The sequence below is a fragment of the Ailuropoda melanoleuca genome, chromosome 4 (genome assembly GCF_002007445.2).
Source record: "Ailuropoda melanoleuca isolate Jingjing chromosome 4, ASM200744v2, whole genome shotgun sequence".
NCBI lineage: Eukaryota > Metazoa > Chordata > Mammalia > Carnivora > Ursidae > Ailuropoda > Ailuropoda melanoleuca.
Window position 1 is genome coordinate 138,453,397 of NC_048221.1, and position 16,799 is coordinate 138,470,195.

General features: G+C 35.9%; 1 protein-coding gene across 10 annotated transcripts in view; it reads left to right on the forward strand.

Moving 5' to 3' along the window:
• Positions 1-16,799, forward strand: part of KIDINS220 (kinase D interacting substrate 220) — a 99,125-nt gene that overhangs the window by 36,104 nt on the left and 46,222 nt on the right. For all 10 annotated transcript variants that reach the window (XM_034659950.1, XM_034659952.1, XM_034659951.1 and 7 more), the window contains exons 13-22: positions 1,989-2,153; positions 3,368-3,547; positions 4,364-4,529; positions 7,297-7,448; positions 7,631-7,920; positions 8,680-8,820; positions 9,521-9,764; positions 9,930-10,018; positions 11,477-11,621; positions 15,771-15,933. In XM_034659950.1, the coding sequence (XP_034515841.1) occupies positions 1,989-2,153; positions 3,368-3,547; positions 4,364-4,529; positions 7,297-7,448; positions 7,631-7,920; positions 8,680-8,820; positions 9,521-9,764; positions 9,930-10,018; positions 11,477-11,621; positions 15,771-15,933 (1,735 nt within the window). The remainder of the gene's footprint in view (positions 1-1,988; positions 2,154-3,367; positions 3,548-4,363; positions 4,530-7,296; positions 7,449-7,630; positions 7,921-8,679; positions 8,821-9,520; positions 9,765-9,929; positions 10,019-11,476; positions 11,622-15,770; positions 15,934-16,799) is intronic.

The following is a 16,799-nucleotide window of genomic DNA, read 5'->3' on the forward strand; positions in this document are numbered from 1 at the left end:
TTATGAGTTCTTGTATTTTAAAATATTTTTTCTAATTATATTAGTGCACACTCATAAATTTCAAAAATGAAGACACGAATATAGTAGAAAGTGCAAATTTTCCATTGTCCCCTATCTCTTAATTTGTAACTGTTTGACCCTACAGGATTTTCTGTACATTTCTAAAAATGTTTTATACTATATATGCAGCTTTAAAAATTAATAATAGGGTCATACCATATTATAAAAGTTTTTAATGATGAACTATATTTAAAAGCTAGTGGTGCAGTAAACATCTTTGTATACGTATTCATTAACTCTTCTTTTTAGGACTCTTTCTTAGAATAAATGCCCAGAAGTAGGCATTACTTACCTATTGGTAAGTCAGTTAATGCTCGTAGTTTTGGGAGACTTTCGAAATGGCTGTAACAGTTTCTTCTGCCTTGGACCCATTACTGTAGTGCAGCTCCCCATGACCTTGTGAAGCCTGGAGAGCTCCAGCCTCCTTAATCTTTGCTAATCAGATCAATATGAGAAAAAAATCTCATGTAATATGCATTATAAAATTATTAGTCAGATTGCGATCTTTTCATATACGTTCACAGGGTATTTGTATTTTGGCCATTTTCCTCTTTGTATCCTTTGCCCATTTTTCTCTTGAGTTCTTGATATGTTTTTAAAAATTGATTTTAAGTGTCTTTATATGTTATGGATATGGATCCTGGGTCCATCCTATATGTTGTACCCCTCTCTGAGCTGCTGCTTTGTTTATGGTGATGGGTGTTTTTAGTTTCCCATTTAAAAGTTATGCAGCTTTGTAATTTATTTGTTCGTCCTTTCCTGCAGTGCTGGCCTTAGTATTATATTGAGAAAGAAGGGCCTTTTCCGGGGTACCTGGGTGAGTCAGTCAGTTAATCGTCTGCCTTCAGCTCAGGTCATGATCTCAGGGTCCTGGGATCGAGCCCCACATCAGGCTCCCTGCTCAGTGGGGAGTCTCCTTCTCCCTCTCCTCCCCATTCATGCTCTCTCTTGCTATCTTTGTCTGTTTCTAATAAATAAAATAAAATCTTAAAAAAAAAGGGCCTTTTCCATGCAAAGATTAAAAAAGTTTTTTCCCTTGTATTTTCTTCTAGTACTTTTATGGTTTTTTACATTTAATTTTTTAATGTTTCAGAAACTTATTTTTTTAAGGTATAAGATGTATAGTTTTCATTTTATTTTTTTAAAAATGGATGGTTTGTCCCTCCAGCACCACTTTCTAATTCCTACCTTGCCCACTGGTTTGAAATGCCACTTATGCTAATATCTTGTGCTGGTTCTACAATGCTTTAATTATTGTAGCTTTGTAGTATATTTTAATTTTTCTACAAAGACAACTACTCTTTCTCTGGTAGTCTTTTAAAATTTTTTCTTAGCTCTTCTTATGTGTTCTTCTGCTTTTCAATTTTTCAAAAATTCACATGGATTTTGTTTGGAGTTGTCTTAAAGTGATAAATTAATATGGTGAGAATTGCTGTCTCAAAGCCATTGAACCTTTCTGCCTGGAGCCATATAATATCTCTTTTTCTCTGATTACTATATTTTATTCTTCAGTAACATTTAATAGCTTTCTTTATATAGGTATTACACCTATTAAGTTTATTCCTGTGTACTAGTTTGTGTTTTAATCATATTTTATTGATTCTAAAATGTACATTGTTATACATTTGACATCTCTGAAATTGGAATGTGTCTTATAATTGATGGATAAGAGAGCATTGTGTCACAGTTTGGCAACATATTTTTTCTTTCTTAGTTATACATAATAATGATGCATACTATAATAAGTAGGTATCTTAAGTTCAATGAAATACGGTCTTTAAGAATCTTTTAACCTATTTTTACACAGGTGTAACCATTTAATATAAGGGTTTTTTTATAATTAAACAATTGATAACTAGGAATTGATGTTCCTTTCTAGTGGTAATGTCTCTTTTTAAAGTAAGGATATGGTATGTTTATAATTACAGGACACTTGTCTCCTACTGAAACAGACGGTGACATGCTTGGTTACGATTTGTATAGCAGTGCGCTGGCAGACATTCTCAGCGAGCCTACCATGCAGCCACCCATTTGTGTGGGGCTGTATGCACAGTGGGGAAGTGGGAAATCCTTCTTACTCAAGAAACTAGAAGGTAAAGGGCGTGTTTGCACAAAGTCTGTATATATGACGAGGCTTCCTCTGGTGTTTTTTTCTGAAGTAAAACAAAATAGATTTTTATGTATGAGTATGTGTTGCACAGTTTACTAAATTGAATATGTTACTCTATCCAGTTGATCCTCCGCACAGTCATTTGAGTTCTCTCCCTAAAACAAAGATCCAGTTGTGTTATAACTGGTAGCAGATTTTCTGCATGTGCTATTATTATTATTATTATTATTAATTTTAAGTAGGCCCAACACCCAGTGTGGGTCTTGAACTCAGGATCCCAAGATCAAGAGTTGTGTGCTCCCCTGACTGACCCAGTCAGGTGCCCCTGCATATGCTATTTATAATCATCATATCCAGAGCCCTACCTAAACTTGTCACTTTGTATGGCATACCCTCCAGCACTGCCTTATGTGTATGCCCCGTGCTGCAGTCCCAGAGGGCTGCTGGCTCTTGCAAGAACAGACTAGATACTTTTCCTGAGTTGCTCCCTTTGTTAGGAACTTCCTAGACAGCTCCTCCTACCACCCCTTTGATTGCAAAATCGTATTCATTCTTCAAGGACAGATTTCAGTATTGCCTGTAAAATTTTTATCAAGTTTTGTAGAAAGAATGACTTGTTCTGGGCTCGTCTAGGCTCAGCACACACCTTTAAGAGCAGTGATTCTCAAATGTGATTGGAGGAGGGGTGAGGAGGAGTGCCACAGCGGAAGGGTGGTGATGCGTAGGTTGAGGACACATAGCAAAGTCATGTTTTCCAGTTTTGTATGTGGAAACAATACCTTGTTGCTTATATAATACAAACCACGAAAAATAAATAGCAAAATCTTGACAAATGGGAATATATGAAAAGGGATTTGTGCATCCTCAACATGAAGCAAGAGAGTGGGTAGAACAAGGGTGGGTGTGCCCTGGGGAGTGAGGTTTGCATGTTTATCTAAAGAACATTGGCTGAAATGGTCAAGTAGCAACATTGTGTCTAGGGACTTAGTAAGTACCCAGTAAATGTTTATATTGAAAATTTCAAATTGATAGAAGTTGCATTTCTTAAAAACTTGGGAGAAAAATCCAAAGCTACATCTGAAATTAATATTACACTGTATGTTAACTGACTGGAATTTAAATAAAAACTTGGAGGGGGGAAGAAAAGAAGTTGTATTTCTTAAAACAGGCTTAAGGTTTTTCCTATTTCTCTTTCAGATGAAATGAAGACTTTTGCAGGACAACAGATTGAACCTCTTTTTCAGTTTTCCTGGCTTATAGTATTTCTGACCTTGCTGCTTTGTGGAGGGCTTGGTTTATTGTTTGCTTTTACGGTCGACCTGAATCTTGGAATAGCAGTATCATTGAGCCTCTTAGCTCTCTTATATATATTTTTTAGTAAGTTTTTGATTTTTTTTTTCAAAAAATAGAGACAATGTTAAGACTCCTTGTTTTATTTAAAACATTATCTTAATATTTTGTATTTATGTATCTATATTTATAAAATATAAAATATTATCTATGTTTCTCCTGTAAGTGATTTTCATAATTAATTAAAAGATTTTCATGACTTTTTTGCTATTTTATAAGTTGGCCTAGAGGAACATTGTCCACAACCTGCCTGGAGTAGCTTTAAACACTGGTGTGCTGCTCATTAATATTGAAGTAGAACTCTGAATTATTATATTCACTTTTTTGTACATTAATGATCTACTATAGTTAAATCTTTTTTGAAAGTAAGTCTTCATAGCCATCAGTGGCATGCTCTTGGGCATTTTGCTCATGCCTGTGATCTTTATTTTACTTAAAAGCGAAGTAAAAAAAATTATAGTCCTGTTCTTAGGGGATATCTTCAGTTGTAGCAGAGGAAATAGATTCACTGTTGGAGGAACTGATAACTTCAACAGGTGCAAAAAGTGATAAACCCAAAATCATTCACATTTGAGTCTGAACTAAGTGATATGTTTCTGTTTAAGGCATTATCTTTCTGATTGTGTTTCTTATATCATATTTTAGTTTTCTTTCTGTTTTCCACATACCTTCTCTATGTTGGTTAATTAGCCAAGGAATTCTTTGAGGAGTAGTTAGGAAATAGCGTGGAACCAGGAAAGTCATGTAAGCCTACCTCTCGTTACTTGATATTTGACAATGTGAGAAAAGAGGCTGCTTGAGTCATGATTGTTTTGAATAATTTTTTTAAACTGTGCATTTCAGTTGTCATTTACTTTGGTGGACGAAGGGAAGGAGAGAGTTGGAATTGGGCCTGGGTCCTCAGTACGAGATTGGCAAGACATATTGGATATTTGGAGCTCCTCCTCAAACTGATGTTTGTAAACCCACCTGAACTGCCAGAGCAGACTACTAAAGCTTTACCTGTGAGGTAAGTTGGTCCCTTTGACAGAAGTAGCTTTTCATAAGATGAAGCAAAAATAAAGCTCATAAGGCTTTCTCAGTGTACGTTCCAAAAAAAGCATTGGTTTCTTGAACTTTTTATTTGAGAAAGAAAACAACTTGCCTTGGTTAAATAGGTTTGAGAAACACTTTACATCATATCTTCCTCTTGTACATAAAAGGATCAGAGACAACTCTCCCTAAATAAATCTGGTTAACTTTGATTTACCAAATTTGATTTGAACCCCCCCCCAACCCCATGACACCTTTTCCATCCTTTGGGAACACTTTGAAGAGGGCACAGGATGTAGGATGGGGTTCTAGCATCCCCTTGCATTAACGTGTAACCTTGGCTCCTGAGCGTGCCCCCTGAGCCACTCTTTCCTCACCTGTGGAAATAAATCGACTTGCCTATCTAAAATTATTATTAATGTTAAATAGGAAATGTATGAGGAAACAGTTCAGAAAAGGTGAAAAACATGTTATGTCAAGAATAAAGGAAAGGTAGAGGGCTCCAGAGGAAAATTAAGTGAAAAACAGAATTGAAAGCAAGAGGAATTCAACAGAAATTAGCAAAATAGTTAAATGCATACTAAATGATAAAGAATTTTAAAATTATTACAAGATAAAATGTGTAACTTAAGATGAAAATAAATAGGCCAAACCAGATGGAACATCAAAACTATGAATGTAAAAATCATAGAGGAGAACATAGGCAGCAACCTTTACGACATTGGCCGAAGCAACCTTTTTCATGACACATCTCCAAAGGCAAGAGAAACAAAAGATAAAATGAACTTGTGGGACTTCATCAAAGATAAAAAGCTTCTGCACAGCCAAGGAAACAGTCAAAAAAACTAAGAGGCAGCCCACGGAATGGGAGAATATATTTGCAAAGGACACCACAGATAAAGGACTGGTATCCAAGATCTACAAAGAACTTCTCAAACTCAATACACGAGAAACAAATAAACAAATCATAAAATGGGCAGAAGATATGAACAGACACTTTTCCAATGAAGACATACAAATGGCTAACAGACACATGAAAAAATGTTCAAAATCATTAGCCATCAGGGAAATTCAAATCAAAACCACACTGAGATACCACCTTACGCCAGTTAGAATGGCAAAGATAGACAAGGCAAGAAACAACAATTGTTGGAGAGGATGTGGAGAAAGGGGATCCCTCCTACATTGTTGGTGGGAATGCAAGTTGGTACAGCCACTCTGGAAAACAGTGTGGAGGTCCCTTAAAAAGTTAAAAATTGAACTACCCTATGACCCAGCCATTGCACTACTGGGTGTTTACCCCAAAGATACAGACGTAGTAAAGAGAAGGGCCATATGCACCCCAATGTTCATAGCTGCATTGTCCACAATAGCCAAATCATGGAAGGAGCCGAGATGCCCTTCAACAGATGACTGGATTAAGAAGCTGTGGTCCATATATACAATGGAATATTACTCAGCTATCAGAAAGAACGAATTCTCAACATTTGCTGCAACATGGACGGCACTGGAGGAGATAATGCTAAGTGAAATAAGTCAAGCAGAGAAAGACAATTATCATATGATTTCTCTCATCTATGGAACATAAGAACTAGGAAGATCGGTAGGGGAAGAAAGGGATAAAGAAAGGGGGGGTAATCAGAAGGGGGAATGAAGCATGAGAGACTATGGACTCTGAGAAACAAACTGAGGGCTTCAGAGGGGAGGGGGGTGGGGGAATGGGATAGGCTGGTGATGGGTAGTAAGGAGGGCACGTATTGCATGGTGCACTGGGTGTTATATGCAACTAATGAATCATCGAACTTTACATCAAAAACCAGGGATGTACTGTATGGTGACTAACATAAAAAAATTTAAAAAAAAAACTATGAATATAAGAGATAAAAATAAAGATAAAAACATATAATTAGTATATATGATTAAGTATTAGGAGAAGGATTTACTAATGTAAAATGAAAAATTTAAGAAAACATACAGAATAGAATAAAATAATTGAGGGAAATATTTTCACAGAAAATTTATTTTAATGAGATGGTATTTTTAAAAAAACAATTAAAATGGCATAAATCAAGATCATGCAATTGAGTACAGTGTGATCCTAGATTGTATTTTGAAAGCAGTGCTTTTCTACCAGATTGAGAGGAGCATTTAGTTTAGGGATGGAAGGGGAGAAAGGGAGTAAGTGCAGAAATCCTGTCCACTCAGAGGATCAGGATACAAAGTATTCAGTTATCTCAAAGAACAACCTGAAAAGAATCTTCTAAACCTCATTTCTAAATCCTTACTAAACGTTTAAGCTATAAATAAAACATTCTAAAACTTGAGTTTTGAAATGGCCTTAAATTCTTAATGACTGTAGTATTCTGTCAGTCTTCTGATCTTTTCGTTGGTGCCTCACACACTTCCCTGCGCGACTCTTTCAGTCACTGTGCCAAGGGCCCTGAAGGTGTCCGGTGCCGTGCCTCAGCTCTGCTGCCACGGTTCACCCCACTGCTTTCCATCAGAATTAACTCAATACAACTCTGATGCTTTTCACTTTGGTTATTGCCTTTTCCTAACACAAATATGTATAATGTTTTGAAGTGGAAGGGACCTGATTACAAGTTCTGTTCCCTCTTCAGAACTTTAATGACAATATTTTAAAAGAGACCTTAAGAAAATGTAGGGTACATGATACAGAGATGACATGTGGAAATTATTTCTTTAGCTATCTAAGTAACATTTTATTCCCCTTCTTCCCCAAGGTTTTTATTTACAGATTACAACAGGCTGTCCAGCGTAGGTGGAGAAACATCGATGGCTGAAATGATCGCGACTCTCTCGGATGCCTGTGAGAGAGAGTTTGGCTTTTTGGCAACCAGGCTCTTTCGAGTATTTAAGACTGAAGATACGCAGGGTAGGACTTCCTTCCTCCTCCTTCGTGTCTGTGTGTAGGGGATGAGGATGGGATGAATGTTCAGTGCACTTCTTGAAAACACAAATTGAACATCAGAAATTCATATGCTGTGACTGTCATTGTTAGGATCTTCTGGGTACTTGGTATGTAACTAATTGGTAAAACCATTTGTTGTCTTACAGGCAAAAAGAAATGGAAAAAAACGTGTTGCCTGCCATCTTTTGTCATCTTCCTTTTTATCTTTGGCTGCATTATTGCTGGAATTACTCTCCTGGCTATTTTCAGAGTTGACCCAAAACATCTGACAGTGAATGCTGTCCTCATATCAATTGCGTCAATAGTGGGATTGGCCTTTGTGCTGAACTGTCGTACATGGTGGCAGGTGCTGGACTCTCTCCTGAATTCTCAAAGGAAACGCCTCCATAATGCTGCCTCTAAACTGCACAAACTGAAAAGTGAAGGATTCATGAAGGTAAGCACTCACTGATCATTAGAAAGTAATTGAGTGTAAGTACTCTACCATGATCCTGATGGTGGGGCTTTAGGGCGCAGACTCTGTAAATGGTACAGTGTTGCATTTGTTTTTAGTTTTATTCCAGATTTGCCCTGTGGGAATGTACGTTTGAAGTGGGAAAAATTAAAACAATTCAGGTTTTTATAAAATAGACTTTTATAAGGTATTCCTAAGTGTTAGGAGATTATTCAAGAGGTCATCACCTACCTAATAGTAATGGGTTTCCTGCCTAATAATATAGCCTCCTCTAGAGCCTGGTAGAGGAAGCAAATTAAACCACTGAAACATATAAAATAGGACCATACTTTTAGAATCAAAAGGGACTTTATGCAATATCTGAGCCCCTTCCTTTGATCAAGGTCACATGCCATCAGGAGCCCACTGTAATGTGGTGTTTAGACCATTTGAATTTGCATTCAATTCCTAGTCTTTTGACTTTCAGAGCATGTGATCTTGGCAAATAAGTCACTCAGCCCAGTTTGTCCTTTTAAAATGGGTATGACTGTGGCTACCTCATTGTAAGGGTAAAATGCTCTAATTTATGTAAAGTCACTTTTTAAATTGTGAAGCACTTACTGCAGTTATAAGTGGGGCCACAACTGGCAATGAGGACTTGGGATTTCTTTTCTTCCTATTAGATGAGTTTCTATCAGGCTTTTTAAGAAATGTGCTTAAATTTCTTTTATCTTCAGTGCTTCTGTCCTTTCTTTTACATAGGTTCTTAAGTGTGAAGTGGAATTGATGGCCAGGATGGCAAAAACCATTGACAGCTTCACTCAGAATCAGACAAGGCTGGTGGTTATCATTGATGGATTAGATGCCTGTGAGCAGGACAAAGTACTCCAGATGCTGGACACTGTATGTTTTAGCTGTCTTGAAACTTATAATTGTCACATGTGGCAGCTGAGAGGAAGGACTTCTTGAATTTCTCAAATGGAATTTGAGTAGTACTTTTTTTTTTTTATAAAACCAACCATTTTTAAGTGCAGAAGTATAACAGGAGTAAATGTCTGTCCTCACAAACAGATTTAAACAATTTTAGTTCAATGGCTAGGTGAGAAAATGAACAGAGTAGCTCTAAAGTCCACAGCGCGACTCCACCTTTCTTTTGCAGATAGTGGTTAGAATCAGAGGCAACAGTAGGGAACCCACAGTTTTTATTTAAGTAGGGGTACCTTAGTGGCTCTCTGTAAAGTATGTTAAAGCAATAGTGTGTAGCTGTGGAGAGAGACCAGTGTGCCCAGCACCTCATGTGTATTCACAAATATTTCTATGTGTATTGATGTTTCCTTTTATGTAGACCATAAATATCTCAAAATAGGACAGGATTAATTGTTTTCTTTGGAGGTTTTATCACTGTCAGATGGTGAAAAATTGTCAGATGGTAAAAAACCAGATTGAGACTTTAATGAAATTTGTTTTCATATGAAGTAATATTTTTAAAAAATAGTGTTTAAAAAATATAGTCACCAAAAGATAATACAGATTTGGAAGAGACTTTTTGTTGCTTTGGATAATTTGAAATTTATATCATTAGTACACGTTTTTTCTACTACAGGTCCGAGTTCTGTTTTCAAAAGGCCCATTCATTGCCATTTTTGCAAGTGATCCACATATTATTATAAAGGCAATTAACCAGAACCTCAACAGTGTGCTTCGTGACTCAAATATAAATGGACACGACTATATGCGCAATATAGTTCATTTACCCGTTTTTCTTAATAGTCGTGGACTAAGCAATGCAAGAAAATTTCTTGTGACTTCAACAACAAATGGGGACATTCCATGCACAGATACTGCAGGTAAAGATCCAGTTCCTCAGGTACCTCGGTTTGAAGTAGTTAACGTAGTGTTTTATGGTAACTCACCTTTTACCTTGAAAAATACTGTTGGGATTTCACTTCTCTTTAAATATCATATACCACAGAATTTTAATACAATGGTGGTCTCTTGACAAATTCTTTAAGGGGTACAGGAAGATGCCGACAGAAGAGTTTCACAAAACAGCCTTGGAGAGATGACTAAGCTCGGTAGCAAAACAGCCCTTAACAGACGGGTAAGATGCCACTTGTTTTGAGCCATGTGTTGTATTGCTGTTGTTCAAATAAAGCTAAGGTGATGCTACTTCAATATGTGCTACTGTAAATATTGCATTAAGCTCATCAAATATATTTTATTATTGAATTTCCTTTTGGCTTCAGGTGGCTTTTTAGGAAATATGTGAGCCTAGAGCGCATAACAGCTGTGAGTTGTGTGGTAGTCCCCATCCTCTCCTAACCTGTTCCCAGGCGCCCTTCCTCAGAGCAGCTGAATCAGAATCTCTGGGAGTGAGATTTTAAATCTCTCCAGGTGATGTCATCCAGGGTTGAGAACCCCTGTATTCATTCCAGGTCAGGTTGTACCGTTCCAGGTGTCTGTTGCCACCAGACGTGTATGGAGGAAAGAGGCTCGTGGTGTGAGAAGAGCTCCATGCTCTTCCTGCTGGCCTTCCTCCTTCCCTGATATCTGTGAGGTGTGACCCTTTCTTTTACACCCACATAGTGATTTTGTGTCCTGCCCAGTCACTTCGGGTTTCTCCTTGAACACTCATGTTTTTCCTGTCCTACCCCAGTGGTAGAACCGTCTTTTGTATAGAGATCAAGGGAGTATTACAAGACAGGAAGATGTCCACTTGCAGGTAAGTTACGGTCGTAGTGCCACTTAACTTGGGCAAGCATCGGCACTGTTTTCTTTTTCCTAGTTTGCTGCCATTTCATTTGGGACATTTTATATGATGTGTCTTCAGTGATGTTTTATTGTTTTGATTTTATGTCTCTAACCTATACAGGTATGAATGCAAAATTAATATGAGTGACAATAGATTGTACTAAATTAGGAGGAAGGTATAATTTCACATTTTGAATTTGCCTCTTGGTAGTCTGGCCTTTTGGGCTCCTTGTGCTTCCATCCACCATGACTTCAGATGAGAACTCGCCTTCGTTGTGCTTGTCCTTCCTCCGATTAGAAGGGATTCTCTACCCCGCTCTGCCCACTAGAGTACCTTTAATTCTTACACATATGTGAGGGTAGTTGTCACACGTTTGAAAATAAACATCAAAATGCTGAATCCTTCAAACTAGACAAGAGTTTATTTGCTTTATTATTTCAGGGTCCTTATGAAAATGGAACTCCTGTAAGAGTTTGACTTTAATTCTCTTTCCATAATCCTGCTCATTTATAGTCTTCAAGGCATTTAGCTTTCTCTAACTGTGCAACTATAAATCAAAGTACATTTGAAGTTAAACCACACCATTTAATGCAGTTGCCACTAATATTACTTTATAACTGTTCCGTAAAGGTTCTGCCTCAGGGAATGATAATAATCATGCCTATTATTATTATATAGTCTTCCTGTTTGACTGAAATTTTGGATTATTTTTGTTGTCGTCATAAACATATATTAACTTCTAAAAAAAGCCTTAAGTTCTCAGACTTGGAGTATTGGCTCATGCTCACTGTTCTTAAACTCTTTCAGGATACGTACCGAAGAAGGCAGATGCAGCGGACCATTACTCGGCAGATGTCCTTTGATCTTACAAAACTGCTGGTTACTGAGGACTGGTTCAGTGACATAAGTCCTCAGACCATGAGAAGATTACTTAATATTGTTTCTGTGACAGGTAATTTTTGTTTCTTGCTATCTTATGGTAGATAATAAACTTGAACACATTAGCAAAGCAATTCACTTTCAGAAACAAAAGGATGTACTGTGTTCATATGTTTATACTGCTTTACACCACTTTTATTTGCATTAAGTGTATCTAATAAAATCTGTATTAGTTTTGACAATGAAAATCAACCATCAGTTATACACTGTTATTTTAAAACTTGATGATTTAAAAAATCTTTTAATTTTTCTCTTTGTATAAAGATAATTTTATGCTAATCTGTATGAGTATAGTTAACTTATAATTTAAGATGTTGACATTCAGATTTTGTACACTGCTATTCTGTTTTAGTTTTCAAATAGATTTTTTTCTTTTGTGTTGGCTTAAATAAATACACATAACAAAATATACTATCTTAACCATATTTAAGGGTACAGTTTGGCGGTATTAAATGCATTCACACTGTTGTGCAGCCATCACCACCATCCATCCCCATAATTCTTTTCATCTTGTAAAACTGAAACTGTACCTGTTATTAATAACTCCCCCTTCTTCCCTCCCTCAGCACTTTGCAACCACTTTTCTACTTTCTGTCTCTACAGAATATTACTATGCTAAGTACCTCATATAAGTGGAATCATATTGTATTTATCTTTTTGTGACTGGCTTATTTCACTTAACATAATGTCTTTCAGGGTTCACCATTTATAGCATGTAGACTGTCCTTCCTTTTAAAGAGTGAATAGTAGTCCATTGTATGTCTATACCACATTTTGGCTTACCCATTCATCTGTTGACGGACACATGGGTTGCTTCCATGTTTTAGCTATTGTGAGTAATGCTGCTATGAACACGAGTATATCTTAATATTTTCTAAGACCATGCTTTCAGTTCTTTTGGATATATACTCAGAAATGGAGTTGTTGGGTCACATGGTATTTCTATTTTTAATTTTTTGAGGAACCTTAATTCTGTTTTCCATGGCTGCACCATTTTACCTTCCCACCAACAATGCACAAAGGTTCCAGTTTCTCTACATCCTTGCCTAAACTTGTTTCTTACTATTTTTTTGATAGTAGCCATCCTATTAGGTGAGAGGTAGTATCTTATTGTAGATTAGCTTTGCATTTCCCTAATGGTTAGTGATGTTGACCATCTTTTCATATGCTTATTAGGCATTGCTATATCTTCTCTGGAGAAATATTTATTCAAGTCCTTTGTCCATTTTTGGATTGGTTGTTTGGGCTTTTTATTGTTGAGTTTTAGAAGTTCTCTGTATACTGTGGATATTAATTCCTTATCGGATACATGATTTGCAAGTATTTTCTCCCATTCTGTGGGTTGCATTTTTACTTTATGGACAGTGCCTTTTGGTGTACAAAATTTTTAAATTTTCATGAAGTTCAGTTTGTTTTTTGTTGTTGTTTGTGTGCCTTTGGTGTCTTATGCAAGAAAGTACTGCCAAATCCAATGTTGAGAAGTTTTTGTCCTATGTTTTCTTCTAAGTGTTTTATTATTTTAAGTTACATTTAGGTAACTTGATCCATTTTGAGTTAATTTTTATATATGGTGTTAGGTAGGGATTCAGCGTCATTCTTTAGCATGTGGATCTCTAGTTTCCCCAGCACCATTTATTAAAAAGACTGTCCTTTCCCCATCTAATGGTCTTGGCACCCTTGTCAAAAATCATTTGACCATATACGTGAGGATTTATTTCTGGGCTCTCAGTGCTATTCTGTTGATCTATATGCCTGTGTTTATGCCAGTCTGTACTGTTTTGATTACTGTAGCTGTAGCTTTGTGGTCAGTTTTGAAATAAGGAAGTGTGAGTCTTCCGGTTTTGTTCTTCTTTTTCAGGATTGTTTTGGATATTCAGTGTCACATGAGATTCCATATGAATTTTAGGATGGGTTTTTCTGTTTCTGCAAAACATGTCATTGGGAATTTTGACAGAGATTTCATTGAATCTTAAGATGACTTAAATGTCAATATTGAGTCTTCCAATCCATGAACATGGATGTCTTAACTAACTTATAATTTAAAATGTTGAAATTCAGGGATACCTGGGTGGGTCAGTTAGGTGTCTGCCTTCGGCTCAGGTCATGGTTCCAGCGTCCTGGGATTGAGCCCCAAGTCAGGCTTCCTGCTTGGCAGGGAGTCTGCAGCTCCCTTCCCCGCTCTTGCGCTCTTACTCGCACTCTCTCTCTCTCCCTCTCAAATAAATAAAAAAAGTCTTTAAAAAAATGTTGAAATTCAGATTTTATATGGCCATTGTTTTAGTTTTCAAATGATATTTTAAATAAAAATATTGACAATAAAATGGAAGATTATTGCCCCGTGACTGAATTCCATGCATAGAATTCTGCTCTTCACCATGTTAATGCTTATGTATAAATATAAATACATATAAATATAAATTTAGTGTGTAAGTATGTTTGCATGATATTGAATGGTACTTTGTAATATTGACTAGTGTTAACACTGTTACGATAGTTACACTAGAATTTGCTTTTAGATTAAGGTTGGGGTGCATGCTATGAACTAAATTGCAAGTGAGGTTGTATCTAATATATGTACAATATTTTTGGTAATTAAATCCTTCTAAGGTGTCAAACTTTATTAAATTGATTATGTTCTACAATGAAAATGTTCTAGCATATTATCAATATCTTTGTATGTATTTGACAAATATATGGTGGTGTCTAGATATGCCAGATATCAGTCTGGGTATTGTGGAGATAAGCAGTAAACAAGATAAAGTTCTTGTCCTATTGGTAAAGACAGAAAGATATAAAGTCATGTAACAATAAGTACCACAAAAACCTCATCTACCCTTACCATTTAGTGTTGGAATGTCCCTGGTGCAGTCATTGTTTCTTTCCTTTTCGATCTGAACCAGCTCCTTTGGTGATCTCATTTAGTCCCAAAGGGTTACATACCATCTACATGCAAAAGATTCTCAGATGAATATCTTCAGCTTTGTTGCTTTCCAGTTGCCTACTTGGTATCTCGTGGGGTCTAATAGATGTCTGATACATACCAGGTCCAAAACTGCACTTGTGATCCTCAATCCCAAACTTAATCCACTCATGGTCTCCTATTTCAGTTAATCCAACTCTTTTTCCAGTTCCTTGGACAAAAAAACCCTTGATATCTTTTTTTCATATACCACCTCCCATCTGTAGTACATTCTTTAGTTCTGTTTTCAGACTATATCCCGAATCTGACCACTTTTCATGATTTGTAACATACTACCCTTATCCTTTGCATCATTATGTCTTATCTTTATTAATTATAGCAGTAGCCTGACATTTCTCTGCTCCAACTTTTTCCTCTATAGTCTATTCTCCATGTGGCAGCTACAGTGACCTTTTAATATAGAAGCCAATCATGTTATTTCTCTGCTCAGAACTCTATTATGTTCCCATTTTGCTGAAGATAAAAATCTTAAGTTCTTAGAGTTTCTTTAAAGGCCCTTTTTGATGTCTCTCTCTTTACTTCTCTCCCTATCTCTGACCTCATCTTCTCCTACTCTCCTCTTCCATCCCTGCTGCCCAAGGGCTTCTGCTTCTGCCTGTAGTGATCTTTCTTTGAAGAGATGCATAATGGGCTTTCTCATCTCCTTTTTAGCCTTTGCTTAAATGTCAGCTTTTCAACCGGACCTTCCTTTGTTATCTTATATAAAATTAAATTACACTTCCTTCTTTGACACTCCTTGCTTTATTAATTTACTCCATAGAACTGATCACCTTCTAATGCACTGTATCATTTACTTACCGACTTAGATAGTACTTTAAAGGATGGGGTCCATCATGGGTGCATTGATGTTCTGCTGTCTGATTGTGGGCAGTGTTGAGACTGTCTGACACATAGTTCAGAAAGATTTTTGCCTGCATGTACATGGTCAAAGCAGTGTATAACACTAGTGGCAAATGACACAAAAAATTACTTTAGAATTAAACAGAATTGTGTTTAATCCCTAGAATTTTTCCAGTACAGCTCTTTGGATTATAGAAGCCATATAAATGGTAGGTTTGAATTTGTAGTGTAAATTAAGTTGCAGCTGTTAAATATTTAAATTATTTGTCAATATGCTGAATGCTTTGCTTAGTATAATATTACACATCTACTAATTTTAGAATATTTTTATATTTTTTAAAGGACGATTACTGAGAGCCAATCAGATTAGTTTCAATTGGGACAGGCTTGCTAGCTGGATCAACCTTACTGAGCAGTGGCCGTACCGAACTTCATGGCTCATATTATATTTGGAAGAGACTGAAGGTATTCCAGATCAAATGACATTAAAAACCATCTATGAAAGGTACTTTGTCTGACCTCTTGATATTTAACTTTTATCTTAGATTGAGTTGACTTTTCAGAAAAAAAGTTAATGCAAATAAAGCAAAATGAATACAAAAGAATATGCATAAAATGTATACTTCTGGATTCAACTAACCATTCTTATTAATTCCATTATAATTTTGGAGTTGTATTAGCACAGGTAAATATCTCATGTAAAATTTACATCTTTAGTTGGATATAGTCTTCCCTTTTCAGGGTAACTTACATGGTAAAAAAAAAAAAAGTTTAATTAATAGCCCTATTAGTTTTGTGTATTTATACATGCAAAAGGCAAATCTTGAAATGTTATTACTTTTTCCGTTTTATTTTTTCATTCTAAGTGTCTTCATTGAATATTAAGGAGGTTAAATTTTTTAAATCATTAGTGCAGATATTTTCAGTTTTGTATCTGGAGGGTTTTTGGAACAATATAAGCTGGAAAACATTCTTTGCATTAAACAATAAAGGAATTTATTGTTCCTTTAAGGTCAGTCATTTGAAGTACTTTTAAAATTTTTTCTTCTGATAAGAAATTCATTAGATTTTTTCTTGAAAGACATGCAGTTAAGGTTCAGTGAAATGTCAAGGATATAAAGTTTTAAGAGTTGACAATTTTTTACCAAATTCACAAATGAAATTATAATCCTTTTTGTTTGCCAGAATACCTAATACCTTTGAAGTGTTCAGTGCTGCTCTAAATAAACTATCTCATAGAAAAAAGATAGTACCAAGAAATTATACAATTTTATAAAACTTGGTATAACTGAAACAATTATTTTTACATATAAATGAAATGCTAACTCTAACAAAAGCATTTAGTGTATAGTTCTTATATTGAAACTTCTA